Genomic DNA, 25,085 nt, shown 5'->3' with positions numbered 1-25,085 from the left:
CCAAGCAATATTGATAAAAAGACATGTCTACGGACAAGACATGTGTCTACGACTTTACTGTAATAACTATACAATGTTAGCTTGGGAACACAGTTATATTGTCCTTTGATTTTCCTTGTCCATAAATATAGTCCTAGTATGGACAGTGTGTTACTTGCAAATATTTTTACTATCCCTTCTAAATTTTATTTCTTTATGTTTTATGCCTCAAATAGCAAGTAGGGGATGGAATTACACTATGAAAAAAATTGGGTCATGAATTTTAAAGTAAAGTAGTGATTTGGTCCAGCTGAAAAATTAGCATTTTGAAAGCTGTCAAAGATTTCAAGACCCCCTTAATATTAACTATAATATCTTTCTCAATATACAAATCACATTTTGTCTCAGAAAAGAAGACAAAAAAAGTAAACATTTTAAAAATTTTCCAGAAAGAAATTTCAGATATTATTGAAATAAACAATTTTAATAACAAAAAAACTAATCAGATACTCATAAAATCAAATAGATTCATTGCAAAGATTCAATTGAATCAGGACTAAGCTTTGTATGAAGCACACAACATTGTGTACAAAAATTGTTTCTTGTACACAAGCCAAATATGGCAATAGTTATGATCAAGTTCAACCATGCATGTTCAATGTTTGTAAGCATGTTCAGCCAAGCATGAGTCACCACATGTAAATTATACGGCATTCTTTATATTTTAAAATGTGTATTTACTAAAGATAAAAAGAATTGTTACGGCACTGTGTGTTACGGTATAAATGTATCCGCACGTTTATTGATTGATGTGGGGAAAAAATGTATCATTTCGGATGAGTGTTCCAATTTAAACATGTCAAACTTTAATTACTTGTGCATTACATATACATTTGTACAAAAAAATAGATCAGTATATAACTAAAGAAAACTTGAATAGTAAACTCACCATATATAGTCCTTAAATCCAATGGATAATAATTATATTTAGACGACACACATTAAAACTATACCCGATAACGCACATGTGTGAAAAACAACACATATTGTGCCCAATATTAATGGAAACACGGATCATACCGATAACAGTTTTGATTCTGGAAAAATTTAATACTAAGAAAAAGAGAAAAAGAAACAAATATAATGTATGTGTAATCACAATATTTTATTAAATATAATTTGTGAAATGACTTATGTTATGAATACTAATATTATGAAGAAATAATATCTTGCCAAATAGTGCTTCCCTTAACTATTAGGTAAGCTGACATGAGGGATACTAAGTTAAAGCTGTACACTTAGTAAATTGTTACAGCAAATATGCAATAAAGATATTGTTACATTAAAAAAAAAAAAAAAAAGACCCCCTTAACATAAAATTGTCAATATTTTTGAGTAAGAGATGATGAATATTTCTATAATTTTGATATAATTTGTCCCAAAAGTAGTACAACACACTGTTAAAATTTTAATGAGAAAGCGCAGGTGCAATTTTTTAAAATTTCATTTATTGTCTAATAGAAATGCACTAGGAAATAACTGTGTTCTTGGGCCTGTTTCTGTGGATATTAACTTATTAATGTTGATAAAGTATACATGACACTTGTACAAGTAACTCTTTATAATTCTTATATCATTTGCATATCTATAAATACTTGAATTGGATTGGTCAATTAGAATTTTTCTCTTGGTTTACACTTCGATAAACCATGTTTCCGAAACTACTTTCGTAATCTATTCATGCGCGATACATATTCTTGCGGGAAGGATACTGGGATTTTCAGCAAATTGAGATTATAAAACAATTGCATAACAGTTTATTCTATTCTAATGAATATGTAACCAAAAAAAAAAAGAAAAAAAGAAATGCCCTAAAGCTTCGAAAATGTATAAAAATAAAATTTTCATAAAATTCCGTGAAATGTCACGAAGGATTTGGCGAATTTACGTCATGGCAAAAGACGACGTCACACAAATGAAAATTTTCAAGGGAAAGATTATTTCGGTACGTGTACGCTTCAAATACGGATAATATCTAATTAAAATGAATTTTTTGAGGTAGGTACTATTTCATTTTAGATTCTGTTGCATTTATCAGACATTTATGGTTTTAGAAAGTCAAGATGGCGGCGTACTCCTTAGTTACGACATGCCATTGTGCTTCTGATGGTAAATAAAGTAGCCGTCAAACAAATGATGTAAATTAATAATGGCGTATGTTTGGCTGAAGAATTATAAGGATTAAACACATTTTTTCTAGAGGTTATTGATGTGTAAACCGGGTCTCTTACTCACAAACTTAACATAAAAGTCCTTTGGACTTTTATTCAGTTTGTGAGTTAATCGCCCCGGTTTACACATCAATAACCTCTAGAAAAAATGTGTTTAATCCTATAATATATAAATACTGTATTAAAATAACTTGAACAATATTTGTTTGGGTAATGGACTAAATACAATTAAAAAAATAAAACAACACATTATTAATTTCATGCGTCTGAAGTGCTTTTCTGGATTTACCATGTTTACCTCCATCAGGAACACTCATTACAGGAGGTTGAACTATCAATGTTTGATAACATTATAATTATGTCTGTTATAGGCCACACATGGAAGTGGAGGATGGCCCATGAGTGTTTGGTTGACACCAGACTTGAAGCCTATTGTTGGAGGAACATACTTCCCTCCTGATGATAGATATTATGGCAGACCAGGGTTTAAGAGTATTCTGAAAAAGATTGCACAGCAGGTAACCATGTTTCATATATCATGTATATGTTTGTTAGAAAACATATTATTTTTGTTTCACTACGTAATCAACAAGATCATTAATTACTGATTTAAAATAAAAATTCAGTATGGTTGTTTTGTGTAAGATTTAGAAATTACTGACAAAAACAGCTCTACCAACGTAAAATTCAAAACTTTTGCAATGTTTTGATAAAATTAATGTAAAATGTTGCAACAAAAAAAATGCATTGTAAAGTTTGAGAGTAATTAAGGTATGCACCATTTCTAAAAATCACAATAATATTCCTGCAATTTTGTTCAATTTTCAACAATCACAATAATAAATGAATTAGAAAATTTCTATCCTGACAGTATATATCATGTATATAATCATATAAATCACAATAATAGAATTGTAAAATTCTAAAGTTATTGTGTGTAATGAAAAATATTCAAAGTTCTGCATTCAGTGTGTTTAGTGAAGTTTTTTTTAATGAGGTTCATCCCCAAAATACATGTTATAATGATATGCACTACAATGAAAAACAATTTTGTATTGAATACACATGCATATTAACCTGCATTTTTAATTTATTAATGTTTTAATGAAAAGTATTCATAAGGTATCAAACAAGCCAACAAAAAGTTTAACTCTTTCAAGGGAAGATAATTCTGCAGTTTCAGTTTCTAATTGATGGTATATTTTTGTTAGTGGGAGGAGAAGAGAGAGCTGATAGATCACCAAGGAACAGCTATATTAGATGCATTGATGAATGGTACTTTGTTAGCAGGGCAAGCTGACTTAGGATGTCCTGGCAGAGAAAGTGTCTCTAAATGTTATGACATGTTACACACGTCATATGATGAAGAATTAGGAGGGTTCGGTAAAGCGCCTAAATTTCCCCAGCCAGGTATATATACTTAAAAAAATGTCCTAAAATGATTGAGTATGTCTGACATATCATAGGATTCATAGATTAGTTTGTTTTTTTCTTTGGTCATTATAGTCTTTTCTGTCTTTCTTTGTTTGCCTGCTTGGCATCTTCTTTCCTTCTTTTTTGACAACCGTAAAACAGAGAGTTGTGAACTTTCAGGAACACGGTTTTAATCAAAGCTGAGTTAATGCTTGTCTGGCAAGAGCTGGTATTTATTAGGTAACTTGCATAAAGATTGCTAATGAATAAGAACAGTTGTATTAACCATGATCACCTCTTTGATATAAATCAAATTGCTAATAATAAGACATATATTTCTTAACTAATTATTAATACTGAGTGTGTATTATTTTCAGTGAATTTTAACTTCCTGTTCCATTTGTATGCCACAGAACCTACCAGTGATGTCGGTAAGACGGCATTAGAGATGAGTCTGCAGACACTCAGGTTTATGGCTAGAGGTGGAATTAATGATCATGTTTCAAAAGTAAGTTTGTTTTTAAAGCAGAAACTACTTGCAAAATTTTCCCTGATAATATTTTCCTGATGGCATTAATAGTTTTGAACTCAAGTTTCTATATACAGAGAAAAAAAAACAAATGTTTCACAGAATTTGAATGACAAAAATTTACTCATTCTTAATATACAAATACATGTAATGGTGCAAATAATGATCATGTTTTTAACAAGTTTTCTTTGTTCACAATGTAAATCACCAAGAAAAGTTAAAAGTGTGTCAAAATGGCTGTACAAATGATATGATAATAAAAAAGTTAAGTCTATTATTAAGGTTAAATGTAATTCCTGTTACCATGATTATATTTTTACACAAAAAAAATATGAAAAAGGTATGTAGTTGAAACATATTATTCAGGCTCTTAAAACTGTTTTTTTCTTTAAAAACTTTTAGTAGAGGTAATATAAACAAATCATTATATCTTTATTTTGCCATATTGATGATGAGTTTATTGATAGGGCTTTCATAGATACTCTACAGACAAGATGTGGCATGTGCCACACTTTGAGAAAATGTTATATGATCAAGGACAGTTGTTGGTGGCTTATGCCACAGCTTATCAGGTATTTATACTGGAAAAAGAGAAAAAAATCATTTGTTAAATACCTATTATCAGGTTGTCTTTATATTAATATTGTAATGTCAATAGTTGATTTATCAGATTGTTTGGTGTATTTGCATGATAGAAACTAATATTATTAATTCATATATTTCAACTGATTTGATTCGTTCAGGGATAGTCACATGTTAAACTATATTTGCGAAGGTAGATACGTAGAAAACTGCGGATAGCAAAAAGCATATTACACGGTTATTTTTAGAATATCTAAAAACCCATATACTTTGTGACTTCATATAATGAATTTCATGATATTGCTAAAAGTTTTATAAAAAAAATATCTATGATCTATTATTTAAAGAAAAAAAATCTTCAAATTCATAAGACAAAACCAAAAAAGTAAATGAAATAACAACTAATATGTTGTTAATATTGTCAAGGAGACAATATGATATCTATAAAATTCCAACAAAATCAAATGACGATTTTGATACAAATATAGTCGAAAATTAATAATACATGTATAACAATTATAGCCTATGTATGAGGTCAATACAGGATATATCGATCCAAAGAAGTATATCGACCTCGGACTTCGTCCTCAGTCAATATACTTCTTTCAGGTCAATATATCCTTGTATCGACCTCATACAAAGGCTATAATTGTATAATGTTGTTATTTTTTTTTCACCACCAAACCAGATGATGATGTAATAAGTTTAGGTCAAACCTATAAATATCAGTTCATTGATTGTGAGGTTGGTGATATGTCTGGGTCAGATTTTATTTCCATTTACTTTGAGTAATTTGCTTCTTAAATAGTAATGTTTCATATTGACTTTGAGGTTTTTATGTTGAAAAGTAAAGTTGTACAGACAATAAATTGTACATTTGCAAGAAAATATAAAATTTATTTGTACAAGCTTTAGAAATAGAGATATATGAGAGGCTTGAGAAAAAGCAAGGCTGGTCAAGCTTGAGAAAAAGCAAGGCTGGTCAAGCTTTTCTCTTGAAGCTAGAACAAATACATTTGATATTCGTACAAGGTATACATATTTGTTTTATCCTGGAATTTAACATTTATGCTTAAACTTATAATTTTTCACTACCCAACCATTGAATTTGTTTCTTTATGTAATCAACATGACCAAGATGCAGACTACTATTAGAACCACTTATTTTAGTTATATTTGAATCACAGATAAATCTGTTAAAAACTTTATTAAGGAGATCTTTCTAATTTGAATGCTTTTGTAATTTAAAACAGAAAGATGAATTTTGATTACAGATAACGAAAGATGAAATGTTTGCTGATGTTACCAGAGATATAGTGGAATACGTGACTAGAGATTTACAGAGTGCTGTAAGTTTAAAATCAGGTTTCAATTCAAAGTCTCCTGTAGATATAAGGAGATATGGAATGATTGCCAATAAGACAACTATCCCCCAGAGTCCAAATGACCTGGACATAAGTAAGCATGTACCATGGTTCATCCTTCAACAATGAGCAATCACATACTTTAAAGAAAGTAATAAAATGCTTTTTCTTGACAAAATGTGGAGCAATACATGCTTTTCCAATTTGTGTTTTTTTCTGAAAAAATATAAATCTCATAGCAAATATCTCTGTGTCATAATGTCCTATGACTATTTGCCCCTGAATGACCCCAGGTCAACCAGGGCAGTTTATTCATAAAATCATAATTGAAAACTGTCTATTTAATAAAACTTTATGACTAAACTGCATTTGAAAACATATAAATTGAAACAAAAATTTTCCAATTTTAAGACATCAGATGGATAAATGCATGTTTATCTTTGCCACAATTTCAATTTTATAGAACTACAATTGGAATACTATCTTTGGAAATATATTTTTCCTCCTATTTTGCAGTAGGAGAGTGCTTCTGTTGTAGTAACAGATATTTTCTTTACAGGAAGGTGGCTTTTATAGTGCAGAAGATGCTGATTCCTATCCAATAGATGGCGCTTCAGAGAAAAAAGAAGGTGCCTTCTGTGTTTGGACCTACGAGGAGATACAGTCTCTTCTTACAGAACCAGTAGAAGATAAACCAGACACTAAAATGGCCGATATATTTTGTTTTCATTATGATATAAAAGAGGATGGAAATGTTGATCCAATGCAGATATAGTCCTCTGAATACTAATAAATTAATAACACACACAAACATATATATTTATATATAATGCTACAAATCACTACAAAGTAGCGGAGTGCCATGTAGTTATATTTTTACCATATATTACAAATCACTACAAATTAGCAAGGCTTGATAAATATTTTTTATACTGTTTTGCCGTCTGTCAGTCCATCACATTATCAGCCATTTTTGTATTCTGTATGCTTAATCAAAAATAATTTATATTTGATCGCAATTGTACTTATTCATATGATATAATGAGAGGAAAAGATATACATGATTAGTTATGTAGATGATTGTATATTGCAAAATTGGTTTTTGTATCTTTTGCACTAGCTGTTCTATTTTTTCTCTTTTATTTATTTACTATTCTCATCATTAAATCAAGTCATGAAAGAATGGCCACCATTTGATTTATTATTTTTCAGATATTGTAATATTTCGGACTTGACAATCTCCATGTTTATTTCAGGATCCTCATGATGAACTAAAGAACCAGAATGTTTTGATTGTTAAAGGTTCCGTAGGACAAACTGCAGATAAGTTTACCATTGGAGTTGATAAGACCAAGCAGATATTAGAGCAGTGTCGTCAAATTTTATATGAAAACAGACTGAAGCGACCAAAACCACATCTTGATACTAAGATCTTATCTGCATGGAATGGTATGTTTGATTTATACATGATATATGTAATGTGTAATATATATCTTTTACATGCTTGTTCAGATTGGTAGAAGCTAAACTGTGCAGGATTTTTCAGTAGTTTAATTAAAAAAGCAGTTTAGATTTGCTCAAACCTGATTGAAGTCACAACGTATTATGTAAAGAAGGAGATTTATGTAAAATTGGTTTATTTTTACCAAATTTGAACCTGTACCATGGTTTTTATGCAGTTAAGCTGCATTATGCGAGCACCCTAGATTTGTGTTCTACCCAATAAATGCTGAAATACTTGCCATTGTTATTATCTAGCTCGCTACTATGTTATATATAACTAATTGAACACTTTTTTAATACTTTTTATTCTGGATTACAAAAAATATGACCAGAAAAACCTTAAATGATCGTCGATTTATCCAAAAGTTTTAAAGTTACACATAGGAAGTAGTGCTTATTAAGAATCCTTGTGTAGTTCATTATGACTTGTGCTTTTAGCAAAGATGTCAAAGAACAATTGTATGAAATATTTAATCGCCGAAAATCTCTTAAGACAAGTAGTTTAGATTTCCCAAATGACAAAAGTCGTAGGAATATTGTTTGTCATCCATACGTAGTACAACTACGTCGGTAGTCTATTATATAATAAGTTCAACTGTTCATGCTGTTGGCGGCAATTTCAAATTAGAAAAAGAAATTTTCGTAGCTTTTCAATTTGGAGGCAGGTGTGCAAATTAGCGGTGGTCCGAGGTCCGCGACCTTCCACTTTTGCAAGCGGAATTTCGAATAGGATAGTTGGTTTCTAGCTACGACGTAGTCACCTTCCACCATGTTCACCAAAGTCTCCAATTAAACGAGCTAAAAACTTATTTTTATCATTATTAGTCGTGACAGCGATATTCATTTTGTTCAAGCGCTAGCTTTATACAGAATATCGCCGACAAATATTGTATAAATTCGAGTAAAATCGTATCTGATTGACAAAAACAACATTGTAAACACATAACAATGGCGGCCGTGAAGACAAAATTTTACAATATCGGATCCGATTCCGGAAGCGGATAAGGGTAATTCCGGGTTTGGCGATCATTTACAAAATAAATCCAAGCAGGTGAAAAAATACATCTATGCATGGTAAATGAATATAAACACTAGAATTGTAAACCAAAAGATATATGTAAAAGAAAGAAAAAGCAGAAAAATATTTTATTCAGAAACTCAAAATTACTTTTTGACAAATTTTAATTTAAAAATCCAATACAAAGTGACAGCTTGGAACAGTATATCTAACAATATACGTGTTCATGGTCACAGTCTAAATTTTCTTTATAAATGATAAATGATGATAATGCATGCGAGATGCTTTTAAAGTGTAAACATACTACTGCAATTTCGAAGGGTTATTTGTTTTTCTCAATTTTGAAGGGTCAATTAAAGTAGCTGAAAGTTTCTTTCTTTATTTTCACAAATAATGCAACTATATTATATATACCTTAATGTAAGTAAATCATATGATATATACAGGGGCGGATTTAGGCGGGGGCGTGGCGGGCGTGTGCCCCCCCTAAAATTTGCAAAGCATAGGTTGTCCTCAGCTCAATAAAGTATCTGAACAGACTACGAATATTAATCTCGTCGCATTGCATCTGTTTTAACATTCAAAGAAGTATATAAAACAGTAAGTTTAACAGAATCAACGTGATTACTAATAAACTGACCTAAGGTTTATTTATAAGTTCTATAAATATATTATACTTCATCGCGGTACTGCGTTTGGTGAAAAATATCATAGGCTTATAGCAGTTAAGTAAAACAATGTGACATGGTAGTTGCGGATTTTATAAACAATTGCTTTGATAAGTTCAAAAACAACCCTACCTCACTTTCCCACGAAGTAGGCGAAAGTGCCTTACCCGCGGTTAGGTTGGTTATTTCATTATGGCACGGCCAAGAAAACAGTCCTGTTTAAATTCTTTCTTAATGAAAGATAGGAATACTGGTTCAAGCGAAAGGTTCGTTTATTAATTCGTATCATTGTTTAATATCTCTGTATGATATCAATATTCTATTGTTTCTCACTTTCAACCTGTAAAGTTTGCCTTGCCGAAGCATGCATAAACGGGGAAGGCCCCCAACCCGTACTACCGTATTACATAGGATCCCACGAAAATAAACATATCTTCGCAAGGACCTCATTCTGATTTTAATGGTTTGCGGTAGAAATGTATATAAAAAGTTTGACACGACCTCCGGAAATAGAAGAAAAGAAAAATTAAGAAAAGACAATTAAAAATTGCTGGCAAAAGTAGAAATTCTTGTTTTCAAAATCTTATATTGGTCGGTGAGCTATCATTGAGTCAATGAATAGAAGCTCGCAGATTTCTTGTTAATTATAGTGATTACAAATTGTCAGGGGTGGATTTATGCGGGTTTAGCTTGAAACTTAAATTTCTCGCTAATTTTACCACAAAATATTTATTTCTCGCCACGCTTGGCAAGATATCTACATTGCACCCTCTCTAGAAGAATATTTCAATAATTTCGATAATAATACCTCCAAAAAAAATTTGCCTCGCTTCGATCGGCGGTAATTTATGTTTGCGCCCCCCCTAACCGAAAATCCTGGATCTGCCCCTGATATAGGTGACATTCTTTGGGCCACTCTACCCCCTCCTGTTTGATAACTTGGAAACGGTTGAGCTCCCCACCCCTAAACCATATGAGGGGCAGATCCAGGATTTTCTTTTTTTTTGGAGGTATTATTATCGAAATTATTGAAATATTCTTCTAGAGAGGGTGCAATGTAGATATCTTGCCAAGCGTGGCGAGAAATAAATATTTTGTGGTAAAATTAGCGAGAAATTTAAGTTTCAAGCTAAACCCGCATAAATCCACCCCTGACAATTTGTAATCACTATAATTAACAAGAAATCTGCGAGCTTCTATTCATTGACTCAATGATAGCTCACCGACCAATATAAGATTTTGAAAACAAGAATTTCTACTTTTGCCAGCAATTTTATATTGTCTTTTCTTAATTTTTCTTTTCTTCTATTTCCGGAGGTCGTGTCAAACTTTTTATATACATTTCTACCGCAAACCATTAAAATCAGAATGAGGTCCTTGCGAAGATATGTTTATTTTCGTGGGATCCTATGTAATACGGTAGTACGGGTTGGGGGCCTTCCCCGTTTATGCATGCTTCGGCAAGGCAAACTTTACAGGTTGAAAGTGAGAAACAATAGAATATTGATATCATACAGAGATATTAAACAATGATACGAATTAATAAACGAACCTTTCGCTTGAACCAGTATTCTTATCTTTCATTAAGAAAGAATTTAAACAGGACTGTTTTCTTGGCCGTGCCATATTGAAATAACGGGCCCAAGCGCGGGTAAGGCACTTTCGCCTACTTCGTGGGAAAGTGAGGTAGGGTTGTTTTTGAACTTATCAAAGCAATTGTTTATAAAATCCGCAACTACCATGTCACATTGTTTTACTTAACTGCTATAAGCCTATGATATTTTTCACCAAACGCAGTACCACGATGAAGTATAATATATTTATAGAACTTATAAATAAACCTTAGGTCAGTTTATTAGTAATCACGTTGATTCTGTTAAACTTACTGTTTTATATACTTCTTTGAATGTTAAAACAGATGCAATGCGAAGAGATTAATATTCGTAGTCTGTTCAGATACTTTATTGAGCTGAGGACAACCTATGCTTTGCAAATTTTAGGGGGGGGGGCGCACGCCCGCCACGCCCCCGCCTAAATCCGCCCCTGGGGGTCACCCCACTCCTCCTGTTTTTAGAATTTAAAATTGGTCAAGATCCCCACTCCTAAACCATATATATTCATGTATGGGACAATATAACAAATCAGATGAAATATAGGGGGAGTCCCTTGGGTCACCCCACCCCCTCTTGTTTGAGAATTTGAAACCCGTTGAGATCGCCACCCCTTAACCATATATATTCATGTACGGGACAATATAACAATTCAAATGAAAGATAGGGGGAGTCCCTGAGGTCACTGTTTACCCTCCTGTTTGAGAACTTGGAAATGGTCAAGATCCTTACCCCTAAACCATATATACTCATGTATGGGACAATATAACAAATCAAATGAAATATAGGGGAAGTCCCTGTGGTCACCCCAACCCTCCTGTTTGAGAACTTGGAAACGGTCGAGATCCCCACACCAAAACAATATATATTCATGTATGGGCCAATATAACTAATTAAATGAAATATAGGTGGAGTCCCTAAGGTCACCCTACCCCTCCTGTTTGAGAACTTAGAAACCAATGAGATCCCCACCCCTTTTAAACCATATATATTCATGTACGGGACAATATAACAATTCAAATAAAAGATAGGGGGAGTCCCTGAGGTCACTGTTCACCCTCCTGTTTGAGAACGTGGAAATGGTCAAGATCCTTACCCCTAAACCATATATACTCATGTATGGGACAATATAACAAATAAAATGAAATGTATGGGAAGTCCCTAGGGTCACCCTACCCCAGTGGATCCAGAAATAAGTGGGGCCCACTGACCGACCTAAGTGGGGCCCGCTCCAGTAATTCCCTATATAAGCAACCAATTTTTTTCCCAAAAGGAGGGAGGGCGGGCCCCTGCCCCCTAAATCCTCTGCCTACCCCTACCTGTTTGAGAACTTGAAAACCGTTGAGATCCCCACCCCTAAATTATATATATTCATATGTATGGGACAAAATAACAAATCATTTACATTTACTATGGGCAGGTCAGTCAGACCTCAGACCTCACCTTTGATCCCTGTTGTAGTGAACATTTGTCTGATTCGTGTCTCATAAATTTTGTACTATAGAACACAAACTCAGTTTTCTTTCCAGGGAAACCAGTCCATTCATACTATTACATGTTCATACTAAGTCCAATTGAACTTCTAGCAGTCAAATAAAACCAAGGTTAACTACCAAGTAGAACAACTGCAATCATTGGGAACTTGTACCACTGCAGACTCACCATAAAAAAATAGACATTGATATATGCATTGCTTTTGAAACCTTGACAACATATAAATTATGACTTAATAAATAAATCATTAGATAAACATGAATGTTCTATATATGAATGTTTAATGTTGAGGCAACATTGTCACAGTTTTCATAATTACGGTTGCCTTGGTTTTTGGTTAACTGCCTTCAGCGCTTACAGCGCTTTGATTTAACTAAAGAATACAGTGATAAGAAAGAAAATGTACACATTATTTTCTAAGCAAAATCAACATTGTTCAGAATTTATTTTCTAGGATTAGTGATCTCTGGTTTAGCAAAGGCAGGGTCTGTGTTGCCTAACAAAGATTTTGTGGCCAAAGCAGAAAATGCTGCCTCTTTTATACAGAAATACTTATACAAAGTAGATGATAATGTCTTATTACGTAGCTGTTACACAGAAGGGAAGGATGTTGTCCAGGGGTTAGTATACTTATACAAAGTAGATAATAATGTCTTATTACGTAGCTGTTACACAGAAGGGAAGGATGTTGTCCAAGGGTTAGTATACTTATACAAAGTAGATAATAATGTCTTATTACGTAGCTGTTACTCAGAAGGGAAGGATGTTGTCCAAGGGTTAGTATACTTATACAAAGTAGATGATAATGTCTTATTACGTAGCTGTTACACAGAAGGGAAGGATGTTGTCCAAGGGTTAGTATACTTATACAAAGTAGATGATAATGTCTTATTACGTAGCTGTTACACAGAAGGGAAGGATGTTGTCCAAGGGTTAGTATACTTATACAAAGTAGATGATCATGTCTTATTACGTAGCTGTTACTCAGAAGGGAAGGATGTTGTCCAAGGGTTAGTATACTTATACAAAGTAGATAATAATGTCTTATTACGTAGCTGTTACACAGAAGGGAAGGATGTTGTCCAAGGGTTAGTATACTTATACAAAGTAGATGATAATGTCTTATTACGTAGCTGTTACACAGAAGGGAAGGATGTTGTCCAAGGGTTAGTATACTTATACAAAGTAGATAATAATGTCTTATTACGTAGCTGTTACACAGAAGGGAAGGATGTTGTCCAAGGGTTAGTATACTTATACAAAGTAGATGATCATGTCTTATTACGTAGCTGTTACTCAGAAGGGAAGGATGTTGTCCAAGGGTTAGTATACTTATACAAAGTAGATAATAATGTCTTATTACGTAGCTGTTACACAGAAGGGAAGGATGTTGTCCAAGGGTTAGTATACTTATACAAAGTAGATAATAATGTCTTATTACGTAGCTGTTACACAGAAGGGAAGGATGTTGTCCAAGGGTTAGTATACTTATACAAAGTAGATGATAATGTCTTATTACGTAGCTGTTACACAGAAGGGAAGGATGTTGTCCAAGGGTTAGTATACTTATACAAAGCAGATAATAATGTCTTATTACGTAGCTGTTACACAGAAGGGAAGGATGTTGTCCAAGGGTTAGTATACTTGTACAAAGTAGATGATAATGTCTTAATACGTAGCTGTTACACAGAAGGGAAGGATGTTGTCCAAGGGTTAGTATACTTATACAAAGTAGATAATAATGTCTTATTACGTAGTTGTCCAAGGGTTAGTATACTTGTACAAAGTAGATAATAATGTCTTATTACGTAGCTGTTACACAGAAGGGAAGGATGTTGTCCAAGGGTTAGTATACTTATACAAAGTAGATAATAATGTCTTATTATGTAGCTGTTACACAGAAGGGAAGGATGTTGTCCAAGGGTTAGTATACTTATACAAAGTAGATAATAATGTCTTATTACGTAGCTGTTACACAGAAGGGAAGGATGTTGTCCAAGGGTTAGTATACTTATACAAAGCAGATAATAATGTCTTATTACGTAGCTGTTACACCGAAGGAAGGATGTTGTCCAAGGGTTAGTATACTTATACAAAGTAGATAATAATGTCTTATTACGTAGCTGTTACACAGAAGGAAGGATGTTGTCCAAGGGTTAGTATACTTATACAAAGTAGATGATAATGTCTTATTACTTAGCTGTTACACAGAAGGGAAGGATGTTGTTCAAGGGTTAGTATACTTATACAAAGTAGATAATAATGTCTTATTACGTAGCTGTTACACAGAAGGGAAGGATGTTGTCCAAGGGTTAGTATATGTATACAAGGTAGATTTAAGATCTAGTCATGGAAGAACAAATGTTATTCTGATGATTGAGTATTCCCATTACTACTTTTATTGGTCTTATGTTAATATGTCTGTGTCAAGTTGTCTTTAGTTCATGCAGAGTTTTTTTTAGCTCACCTGGTCCAAAGGGCCAAGTGAGCTTTTCTCATCACTTGGCGTCCGTCGTCCGTCGTCGTCATCGTCGTCCGTCGTCGTCATCGTCGTCCGTCGTTAGCCTTTACAAAAATCTTCTCCTCTGAAACTACTGGGCCAAATTAAAGCAAACTTGGCCACAATCATCATTGGGGTATCTAGTTTAAAAAATGTGTGGCGTGACCCGGCCAACCAACCAAGATGGCCACCATGGCTAAAAATAGAACATAGGAGTAAAATGTAGATTTTGGCTTATAACTCTGAAAACAAAGCATTCAGAGCAAATCTGACATGGGGTAAAATTGTTTATCAGGTAAAGATCTATCTGCCCTGAAATTTTCAGACGAATCAGACAACCGTTTGTTGGGTTGCTGCCCCTGAATTGGCAATTTTAAGGAAATTATACTGTTTTTTGGCTATTATCTTGAATATTATTATAGATAGAGATACACTGTAAACAGAAATAATGTTCAGCACAGTAAGATTTACAAATAAGTCAGCAGGAACGAAATGGTCAGTTGACCCCTTAAGGAGTTATTGCCCTTTATAGTCAATTTTTAACCATTTTCCGTAAATCTTAGTAATCTTTTACAAAAATCTTCTCCTCTGAAACCACTGGGCCAAATTAATCCAAACTGGGCCACAATCATCTTTGGGGTATCTAGTTTAAAAAATATGTCCGTTGACCCGGCCATCCAACCAAGATGTCTGCCACGGCTAAACATAGAACATAGGGGTAAAATGCAGTTTCTGGCATATAACTCAAAAACCAAAGCATTTAGAGCAAATCTGACTGCGTTTAATTGTTTATCAGGTGAAGATTTATCTGCCCTTAAATTTTCAGATGGATCGGACAACCGGTTGTTGGGTTGCTGCTCCTGACTTGGTAATTTTAAGCAAATTTTGCCGTTTTTTGTTATTTCTATTTATCTTGAATATTATAGATAGAGATAAACTGTAAACAGCAAAAATGTACAGCAAAGTAAGACCTAAAAATAAGTCAACATGACCAAAATGGTCAATTGACCCCCTAAGGAGTTGTTTTCCTTTATAGTCAATTTTTAACAACTTTCATAAAATTTGTAAATTTTTACTAACATTTTCAACTGAAACTACTGGACCAAGTTCATTATAGATAGAGATAAGCAGCAAGAATTTCAGTAAAGTAAGATGTACAAACACATCACCATCACCAAAACACAATTTTGTCATGAATCCATCTGCTTCCTTTGTTTAATATTCACATAGACCAAGGTGAGCTACACAAGATCTTTAGAGCCTCTAGTTCTAAATAATAGCAATGGTGATATAATTTAAACCATTTTGTAGAATTGAAAATAGATCAATGATTCAGGAAAAAGTGATTTAAGCAATGAAGATGTTAAATTTAGAAAGCGAATCTAGACGAGATTTTAACCAATATTATTAATTTTACATAAAAAAATCTACATGTTTTGTATATGTAAATATAAAATTCAAATCTACTAATTTAGTTAGTCATTTTAACCAATTTGCAGGGACATGTATATTGTTTTCAAACACTTATATTTCCACTTCAATCAAAACAGATTTTGTAACACATGCTGCAGTGGCGGATCCAGGGGGAGGGTTCCGGGGGTTGGAACCCCCTTTTTTTTGGACGATCAATGCATTTGAATGGGGACATATAGTTGGAACCCCCCCTTTGTCCTGGGTTGGGAACCCTCCCTTTTTGAAATGGCTGGATCCGCCCCTGTCAGCTGTTTTAAATAAAGCTGTTGTAAAGACAATGTTTAATGTGAAAATGTACATGTGTTGATATTCATGCAGTTTGCTTAGATAAAATCATTGAAGATGCCTTGATTATTGACATATTCACACATTCACAGTTTGCATACAACTACACACCCTTACTCACAACCCCCCTTTTTTACAAACAGACAGTGATACAAGGATTGGTAGATAACTACACCTTTATTATCCTATACACTAAAACTAACAACCCCCCCTTTTTTCAGAAAGACAGTAATAGAAGGTTTGGTAGATAACTACACCTTTATAATCCAATACACCCTAACAAAAAACTCTCCCTTTTTCCAGACAGACAGTAATAGAAGGTTTTGTAGATGACTACACATTTATGATCCGAGGACTGTTGGATTTATATGAAGCCAGTTTTGATGACAAGTGGATATCCTGGGCAGAGTCGCTACAACAGAAACAGGATGAGTTATTCTGGGATACAGAAGATGGAGGATACTTTAACAGTGTTGGCAATGATTCCTCTCTTGTACTCAGACTTAAAGAAGGTATGTCATTGGTCTAGTAACACACATTACAAGTTAGACTTAAAGAAGGTATGTCATTGGTCTAGTAACACACATTACAAGTTAGACTTAAAGAAGGTATGTCATTGGTCTAGTAACACACATTACAAGTTAGACTTAAAGAAGGTATGTCATTGGTCTAGTAACACACATTACAAGTTAGACTTAAAGAAGGTATGTCATTGGTCTAGTAACACACATTACAAGTTAGACTTAAAGAAGGTATGTCATTGGTCTAGTAACACACATTACAAGTTAGACTTAAAGAAGGTATGTCATTGGTCTAGTAACACACATTACAAGTTAGACTTAAAGAAGGTATGTCATTAGTCTAGTAACACACATTACAAGTTAGACTTAAAGAAGGTATGTCATTAGTCTAGTAACACACATTACAAGTTTATACTCTTAATAAGGCAGTATGCTTAAAACAAATAAATGTTTTGTTAATATTGAACTATCAAGAGATCATCTTTTTACTGATTTCGCTTTCAGATGACAAGTCTTTAGCACATCTTATGTTTATATTGGCTTTACTGTTTAATAATGCAGGATCTTTGTATAAAGGAATGGAGTTATGAGGGATAAATCAATTAGACAGCAACCAAACAAGATACATACAGGATAAACAATGTTATTATTTACAATGAGATATGAATGAAAAGAGATGTAGGGCAAAAGTCAAATGAAACTGCAACCCCAGAAATAAAGTAAATTAAAAATGACTTCTAAAACAAAAAAGTTGCAAGTGCACAAAATTGTCGGTGAAACAGAAAGTTACTGCCTAACAGACCTGAAAATAGCATACAGGATACAACAAAACATTAGAAAGTTCCTATCAAATATCAAATCATTCCTTTAAACAGAAGCTGAGCGTTATGGCAGCTAGGAAGGAAGAAACAGAAAGACGAGGGGGTTGTTTTAATATATAACACACTCTACAAGTTAGGACTGGGGGGTAATTACTATTATTATAAATTGAATTTAACTAAATTGAATTTCAATTGCATATTCATACAGATCAAGATGGAGCCGAGCCTTGTTCCAACTCAGTAGCTGTTAGTAACTTACTCAGACTTTCAAACTTCATTGATAAACCAGAATATGGAGAGAAAGCTAATAAGATATTGACTGTGTTTAATGAACGTTTGATGAAAATTCCTCTTGCTGTACCACAGATGGTTTCTGGACTGTTGTTTTCTCTGTCAACAACAAAACAGGTTAGTTCGTCTTTTGTGAACAGGAATGGTTGTGAAATGAAAATGTAGTTTTACTATTTTTAATTGGTATATATTGTGAATTTCTCTCATGCTTCTGATATTTGCCAAACCTTTTTATCTGTCCTTGAAATAAATAAAGAGCTGCTGATCCAACGCCTCCTTTGTTTTGTGCTGGTAGAGTTCCTTTAAGTGGATACCAGATGGTATGCAGGGTTGTCAAATAAAAACATTTTAATACTCCTAAATTATCAACAACACTTAAAAAACTGCATCTTTTATTGGTTGACATGTTTCACTGATTAGTTGTCCATGAAATCTAAATATAGAAAAAGAAGAGTAGGGTACCTGATATTTCAGCAGCACATATGAAAAACAAGTCAGAACAGTATATATAAGCTAAACAAAGGAGAGATTTATTTATTTACAGATATATTATTTGTTTTTATAATAAATCAGATAGTGTTAGGTAATGGTTATAAATTCACATTTTTTATTTGATATTTTATTATAGATATTCATATATTACTAGTTAGAAATCTTAATTTTGATTTTTATACAATATGAACTTGAATTTATAAGAAAATTAAGTTTAGACTTGGGTTTTTCTTGATAGAAGATTTAATTTTGATTTTCTAAATATTTCAGATAATACTTGTTGGTGATCCTGGTTCTGAAGACCTGACAGCCTTGATTGACTGTTTGAACAGTCAGTTTATTCCTAACAAAGTAATGATAAAAAGTGATGGACAAAATGATAGTTTTCTAAAATCAAAATTAGACATTTTACAAACACTAAGTAAAAAAGATGGTAAAGCTACAGCGTATGTATGTGAAAATTATACTTGTTCTTTACCAGTGACGTCACCAGAGCAACTGTCTAAACTAATCAGCTGATTGAGATTTAATACATGTATCTTATTAACCATATTGATGTAATACTGTATCCCTGCCCTTAAAGAGGTAATCAGAGGAGTCTTACTATTGTTTCACCTTGTGGTTTGCTATCATAAGTTTTATTTATGACTGGTCAAAGACATCCACACCATATTTGATTCATATGAATTGGTTTTAAGATAATATCACATTGTTGAATGCTGTAACCCTATATTTGACATTTTTACCTATCATGTCTGTTTGTTTTGTTCACAGATAATTGTCAATATAATGGAATTTTATATGACTTTCATGAGTGAGAGGTTGATCTAGCTATAAAACCAGATTTAATCCACCATTTTCTATATATTTATATATATATAAGAACATGCCTGTACTAAGGGAGGAATATGACAGTTGTTGTTCATTAGTTTGATGTGTTGCCAATTGATTAGGGACTTTCTGTTTTGAATTTCCTTGGAGTTCAGTATTTTTGTGATTTAACTTTTTTTCTTGATTGATAACAATTGTGACTGATTGTTAGGCAACTAAAGCTGCAAAACAACCTCTAGCATAATAAAATGGAGAATATTTCTATAGAGAAAACTTATTGTCTGATTTTAATATTAAAGATGGAAACTAACAACTACAGAATTACATATGCAATATATCAGAGCTTGTTTACCAGAAAACATTTGAATTCAGTTTGATTATTGTGAAAACATTTAAACTGAGATATTGTTTTTACTTTATAATTTATTTTCTACAGGATGAGTGTTGTACATTCATAATATAAAGTATTTATCAATTATATAAGATTTTTTTATATAAAATATTTTCTCTTTTTGTTACTTAAGGCATTGAATAAAATATAATCTGAAAACAATTGTCTTGAAAACGTCTTCCTGCAGTGATGATTAGTACATTTTGTAATGTATTTGTGTATAGCCAACACAAAATAGCTAATATGTTACCTGCCTACCCACTGTTAAAAATTTACACTACCACCCTTGCATAGTTAATGAATATTTGCTTCACAGTCAGTACTTGTGTTATATGCATACTGGCACAGAATTAGCAATATTAGCAATAAAATATGAGGAATACATAGCAATACAATGTTAGGAATGTTTATAGTAAATAGGAATGTAGCAATAGTGGGAGCGGAATGTACAACATAACGAGAATGTGGTTGTTAGGTATGAGCACAATGATTGTAGAATGTAGTAATACAAAAGAAAAGAAAAAGTTTTCCACTTATTATATTTGCAAATCATGTTCAGCTCCTAAGCTAATCATATGACAAGTTCGAATGCAAAGTTATATAGACATGATTCCAAGAATAGACTCTGCGGAAGATATTGATTCAATAAAAGGCCGTAGAGTTGCAGGCATTACGTTCAGAATTTCAAGACTGAGGTCTAGTTTAAGTTCTCTGTATGCGAATTATGACTTTTACTAAGAATGGTGAAAGTGAAATGGGTTATCGTCCTCCTCTTAGTGACATGTTTTACACTAGCAATTACTAACAATCTTCATGTTTGTTTATAAAAAAAGAAACGAAGTGCTTAGGTTCGTATTAGATTGCCCAACCAACCAGTGGATATTATAATACAAAACAATTTATCCATATGCGGCTATATTCATCAATTTGAACTTTTACAAGATTATAAGGCGACTGTGTGTCTGTATCAGAGAAAAGTACGGGTTGATTTAAGACAACTCTTTAGTAGACAAACCATAATCAAATGACTTTATTTAAATACAAGACAATGCCAATACCTTAAGAGACTAATATCACACTTTGATAGTTCTATCTCGAAAGCCCTTATTTAGAGCAATCCATCAGATTTGTGATGTCTTTCATCAATAAAGCCATGTTGTATTAGCATTGTAATTAAGTTGTCTGTTTATTATCAATTTACACAAATGGATTGCTTTGTATCAGTTCAATGAATAATCACTGGGTTTAAAATGACCAGTTCAGCAAACCTTCATTTGGTTTTAAATGGCTTGTTAAAGGTCACAAGGTTGTCCATTCAATTTTATATAAATCCAGTAGTAGAAGATTTTTTTATTATGTTTTTAAACAAACAATCTTATAAACAAATTGTTTCTAGATTCTATAAGATAATAAAAAAAAACTTTTTCAAAAAACAATTTTAAGATAATAATATCATATCAGCTAACTGCTGTATATATAGCATACATAAAACACATCATTTAACATTATCAGCAGTACATATTCATTGTAAAGATATATAAAAGTAATCCTGATACAATTAAAGTATTTATGTGATGAATTGAAATCGTATTCCAAAATAATATTTACTTAGTTCAACATTCAAATATGAGTATGATCGATTGATTATGCTATAGATGCAAATATAACTTGATTTTAATATATCAAAATGAAAAAAAAAAATTTGCCTGAGAGATTAAATGTCAACATTGGATAATGGAAAGCATCTTGATGTTTGTAAATTCAATAAACATAGCAATGAAAAGGTTCATTGTCTTTGTTTATAAAGTAGAAAGACTCTTGATAACTTTCTATATTCAAAAAGACACATTATTTGACAATGAAAAGTCTGTCATTTAAATGTTTACAAACAACATCAACAAAATATGTCCATGAAAAAGTTCGTAAATGTATTCTATTTTTATTAAAGCAACCAAAATTAATATAATTTGTTTTTAAAAACAAACATCACCCATGTTTCATAATCAAAGAAATATACCAATTTTTTTTTCATATGGAATTTAACATCAAATTTCAAAACATTTTCAAAAAAGATCTAAGATAATCAATTTTAACTTTCTAATTTCTACATGTCATTTAAATCATTCAGTGAATGTTCACTGAGCTTGATTTTAGTATAAATACCATACCCCTCCCTTTTACAGATCACATTCTTGTTGCGATAAAAGGATAACTTTACTTTAAATTAAAAAGGATCTTGCTTTTGAAGTTGCTAGCGAATTAGAAAAAATGCAAAACATAAAACGGGTAGACTGCAGACAAATACCGTGCCTAGTCTACACAGTAGATTCGGTATGTAGAAAGGAAATGGGAATTATTTCAAGTACTACAGATAACTCTAACTTGAGCAAACTTTTTGGTAGAACCTTCTATGACATTTTGCATGGAGACTTGCAAAACTTAGAGTCATCGTTGAACTATGGTGATATTTTACTTGGGCTTAAAGTGCTAGCTGATAAAGTTGCAAATGTCAGTATTTTGCAAATGTGTCGCAAGAAACTACATAAAAGGTGAGCAATGTTTTTTTTTACATATGATCATGATAATGGTCCGGCTTAATTCTCACCCTGCTTAATCGCCTTAGAGATGTTGGAGGGGGTGCTGGTGCTCCATTTATTGCCGGAGGAGAGGTAATTGAGCTCCATTAATTTAAGGCGTGAGTGGTGCCGGTTGTTTATTTATTACACGTAGGAGTGGTGCCGATGCTCCATTAATTACAGGTGGGAGTGGAGACGTTGGTCCATTTATTGCCTGAGGGTGAAGTGCTTGTGCTCTATTAATTGTATGCGGGAGTTGTGTCGGTGGTCCATTAATTACAGGTGGGAGTTCGGTTGTGTTATTAGCATCAGGTTCGATTGGTACCGATAGTCCAACAATAACAGGGATGGGGGTTTGCATTTCGGCATACATATGTCTTATTATCAGTACAAATATTGTCTACATCCAATCTACAATGATTTATTAACTTATTTTCAAGAGACATACATAAAATAATTTTACTTGATGCTTCTTTTTAGCTCACCTAGACCAAAGGGGCAAGGGAGCCTTCTTAATCCCTTGGCGTCAGACGTTCGTCGTCGTCTTTTAATTTTTACAAACATCTTCTCTGAAACTACTGTGCCAAATTTAACAAAACTTAAACACAATCTTATTTTGGGTAACTTATATAATTAAATGTGTCCGATTACCCAACATGCCAAATAAAGGCAACAGTAGTATACCACTGTTCGAAATTCTAAATCTATTGAGAAAACTGAGGGAAACGCATCAAATAAAAGGGGAAGCCAACCAAGATGGTCGCCATGGCTAAAAATAGAACATGGGGAGGGGGGTGTTAAAATGTACATTTTGGCTTATATCCCTGAAACAAAAGCATTAAGAACAAATCTAACCCGGGGGGAAAATTGTTCATCAGGTACATATTTCTGCACTGAAATTTTCAGAAGTATCGGACAACCCGTTATTGGGTTGCTGCCCCTATATTGGCAATTCTAAAGAAATTTTGCAGTTTTTAGTTTTTATCTGCAATATTGTTATAGAGATAAACTGTTTTTAACATGTTATGATGTACAGCAAAGTAAATTCTACAAATAAGTCAACATGAATAATATGGTATATTGACCCCTGAATGGTCCTGAATGAGTTATTGCCCTTTAGAGTTAATTGTTAACTATTTTTCTGTAAATTATAGTAATCTTTTACAACAATGTTCCGCTCTGAAACTAATGAAACAAATTTTTGTTTATGAGTATATATTCGTTTTTCATTCATTATTGTACATAAACCAGGACGTTAGTTTTCTCTTACACTCTTCCACTTACCTATGCACGAAACCACGAATCTAACCACTATCCATGTTTGGTCTGTTTTGTTTCCTAGAATACTAACAAATAATATCAATATTCTTGTTTTTTTTTTCTCTTCAGAAATGATATGGTATCATCCATTCTGAACCAACCACCATGATACAAGGATGGCGAAATCAGTGCGTAGGAGGCGTAGGAGGAGATTCAAAAGAAGAAAACATCAGAAGATGAGGAACAACCGCTGTTCGTCTCAATCAAAGATGAACAATTTTAGTTTTATACATTGTACATATTAAACATGTATTCAATTATTTTGATTTGAGTGTCACTAATGAGTATTTTATACTTTAAAAAAGAAGATTCGGTATGATTGCTAATGAGACAACTCTTAAAAAGAGACCAAATGATACAGAAATTTATAACTATAAGTCACCGTACGGCCTTCAACATTGAGCAAAACCCATACCGCATAGTCAGCTTTAAAAAACCCCGAAATCTCAAATGTAAAACAATTCAAACGAGAAAACTAATGGCATGATTTATGTACACAAAAATGAACGAAAATCAAATATGTAAAAAATAAACAAACGACAATCACTTAACTACAGGCTTCTGACTTGGGACAGGCACACACATACATAATGTGACGGGGTAAAACTTGTTTTTGGAATCCCAAACCTCCCCTTACCTGGGACACTGTATACTAGCATGTTAAAATCATCTATACAACCGAACTAGAGATAAAGGATACACCAGATAGAGTTAAGTCTGCCTACTATATTGACTTACATCTAGAAATTGACAATAAGTGTCGGTCGAAAGCAAAACATTACGGCAAAAGAGATGATTACAGCTTCCCAATTGTGAACTTTCCATTTCTATCAAGCAACATTCCAGCAGCGCCTGCATACATAGTATATACCCCAATTGATACGATAATCCCGGGTTTGTATTTTCTATCATGATTGCCTTGATAGAGGATTGCTGCACACAAGGAAGCTATTAAACAAAGAGATTCAAATGGTGAAGTCGAAATCACTCCCTCGTAAAGTTAACGGTCGCCATTACGATTTGGGTGACCGTTACGGAATATTCGTTTCACAGATGATATCGGATATGTTCCTAGTGTCGTCCCTACAATTCCCTTTCCACGAATGCGACATACGACGGGTGCCACATGAGGAGTTGGATCTGCTTACCCTTCCAAAGCATCTGAGATCATCCCCAGTTTTTGGTTGGGTTCG

General features: G+C 33.0%; 1 protein-coding gene across 3 annotated transcripts in view; it reads left to right on the top strand.

The window, feature by feature from the left end:
* Window positions 1-24,150, top strand: part of LOC143046300 (spermatogenesis-associated protein 20-like) — a 43,154-nt gene extending 19,004 nt beyond the window's left edge. For 2 of the 3 annotated variants that reach the window (XM_076219398.1, XM_076219400.1), the window contains 11 exons: window positions 2,582-2,728; window positions 3,422-3,620; window positions 4,001-4,131; window positions 4,620-4,724; window positions 6,009-6,083; window positions 6,658-6,867; window positions 7,355-7,547; window positions 12,846-13,011; window positions 16,953-17,161; window positions 18,200-18,399; window positions 19,045-20,158. In XM_076219398.1, coding sequence (XP_076075513.1) covers window positions 2,582-2,728; window positions 3,422-3,620; window positions 4,001-4,131; window positions 4,620-4,724; window positions 6,009-6,083; window positions 6,658-6,867; window positions 7,355-7,547; window positions 12,846-13,011; window positions 16,953-17,161; window positions 18,200-18,399; window positions 19,045-19,293 — 1,884 coding nt within the window. In that variant the 3' untranslated portion in view covers window positions 19,294-20,158. Of the gene's footprint in view, window positions 1-2,581; window positions 2,729-3,421; window positions 3,621-4,000; window positions 4,132-4,619; window positions 4,725-6,008; window positions 6,084-6,657; window positions 6,868-7,354; window positions 7,548-12,845; window positions 13,012-16,952; window positions 17,162-18,199; window positions 18,400-19,044; window positions 20,159-23,961 lie in introns of those variants that run through there. The other variant, XM_076219399.1, reaches the window with a different exon arrangement.
* Window positions 24,151-25,085: the final 935 nt, after the last annotated feature.

Source organism: Mytilus galloprovincialis, chromosome 9, assembly GCF_965363235.1.
Source record: "Mytilus galloprovincialis chromosome 9, xbMytGall1.hap1.1, whole genome shotgun sequence".
Classification (NCBI taxonomy): Eukaryota; Metazoa; Mollusca; class Bivalvia; order Mytilida; family Mytilidae; genus Mytilus; species Mytilus galloprovincialis.
The sequence above is the reverse complement of the archived record's forward strand: the minus strand, read 5'-3'. Positions and strand labels throughout refer to the sequence as shown.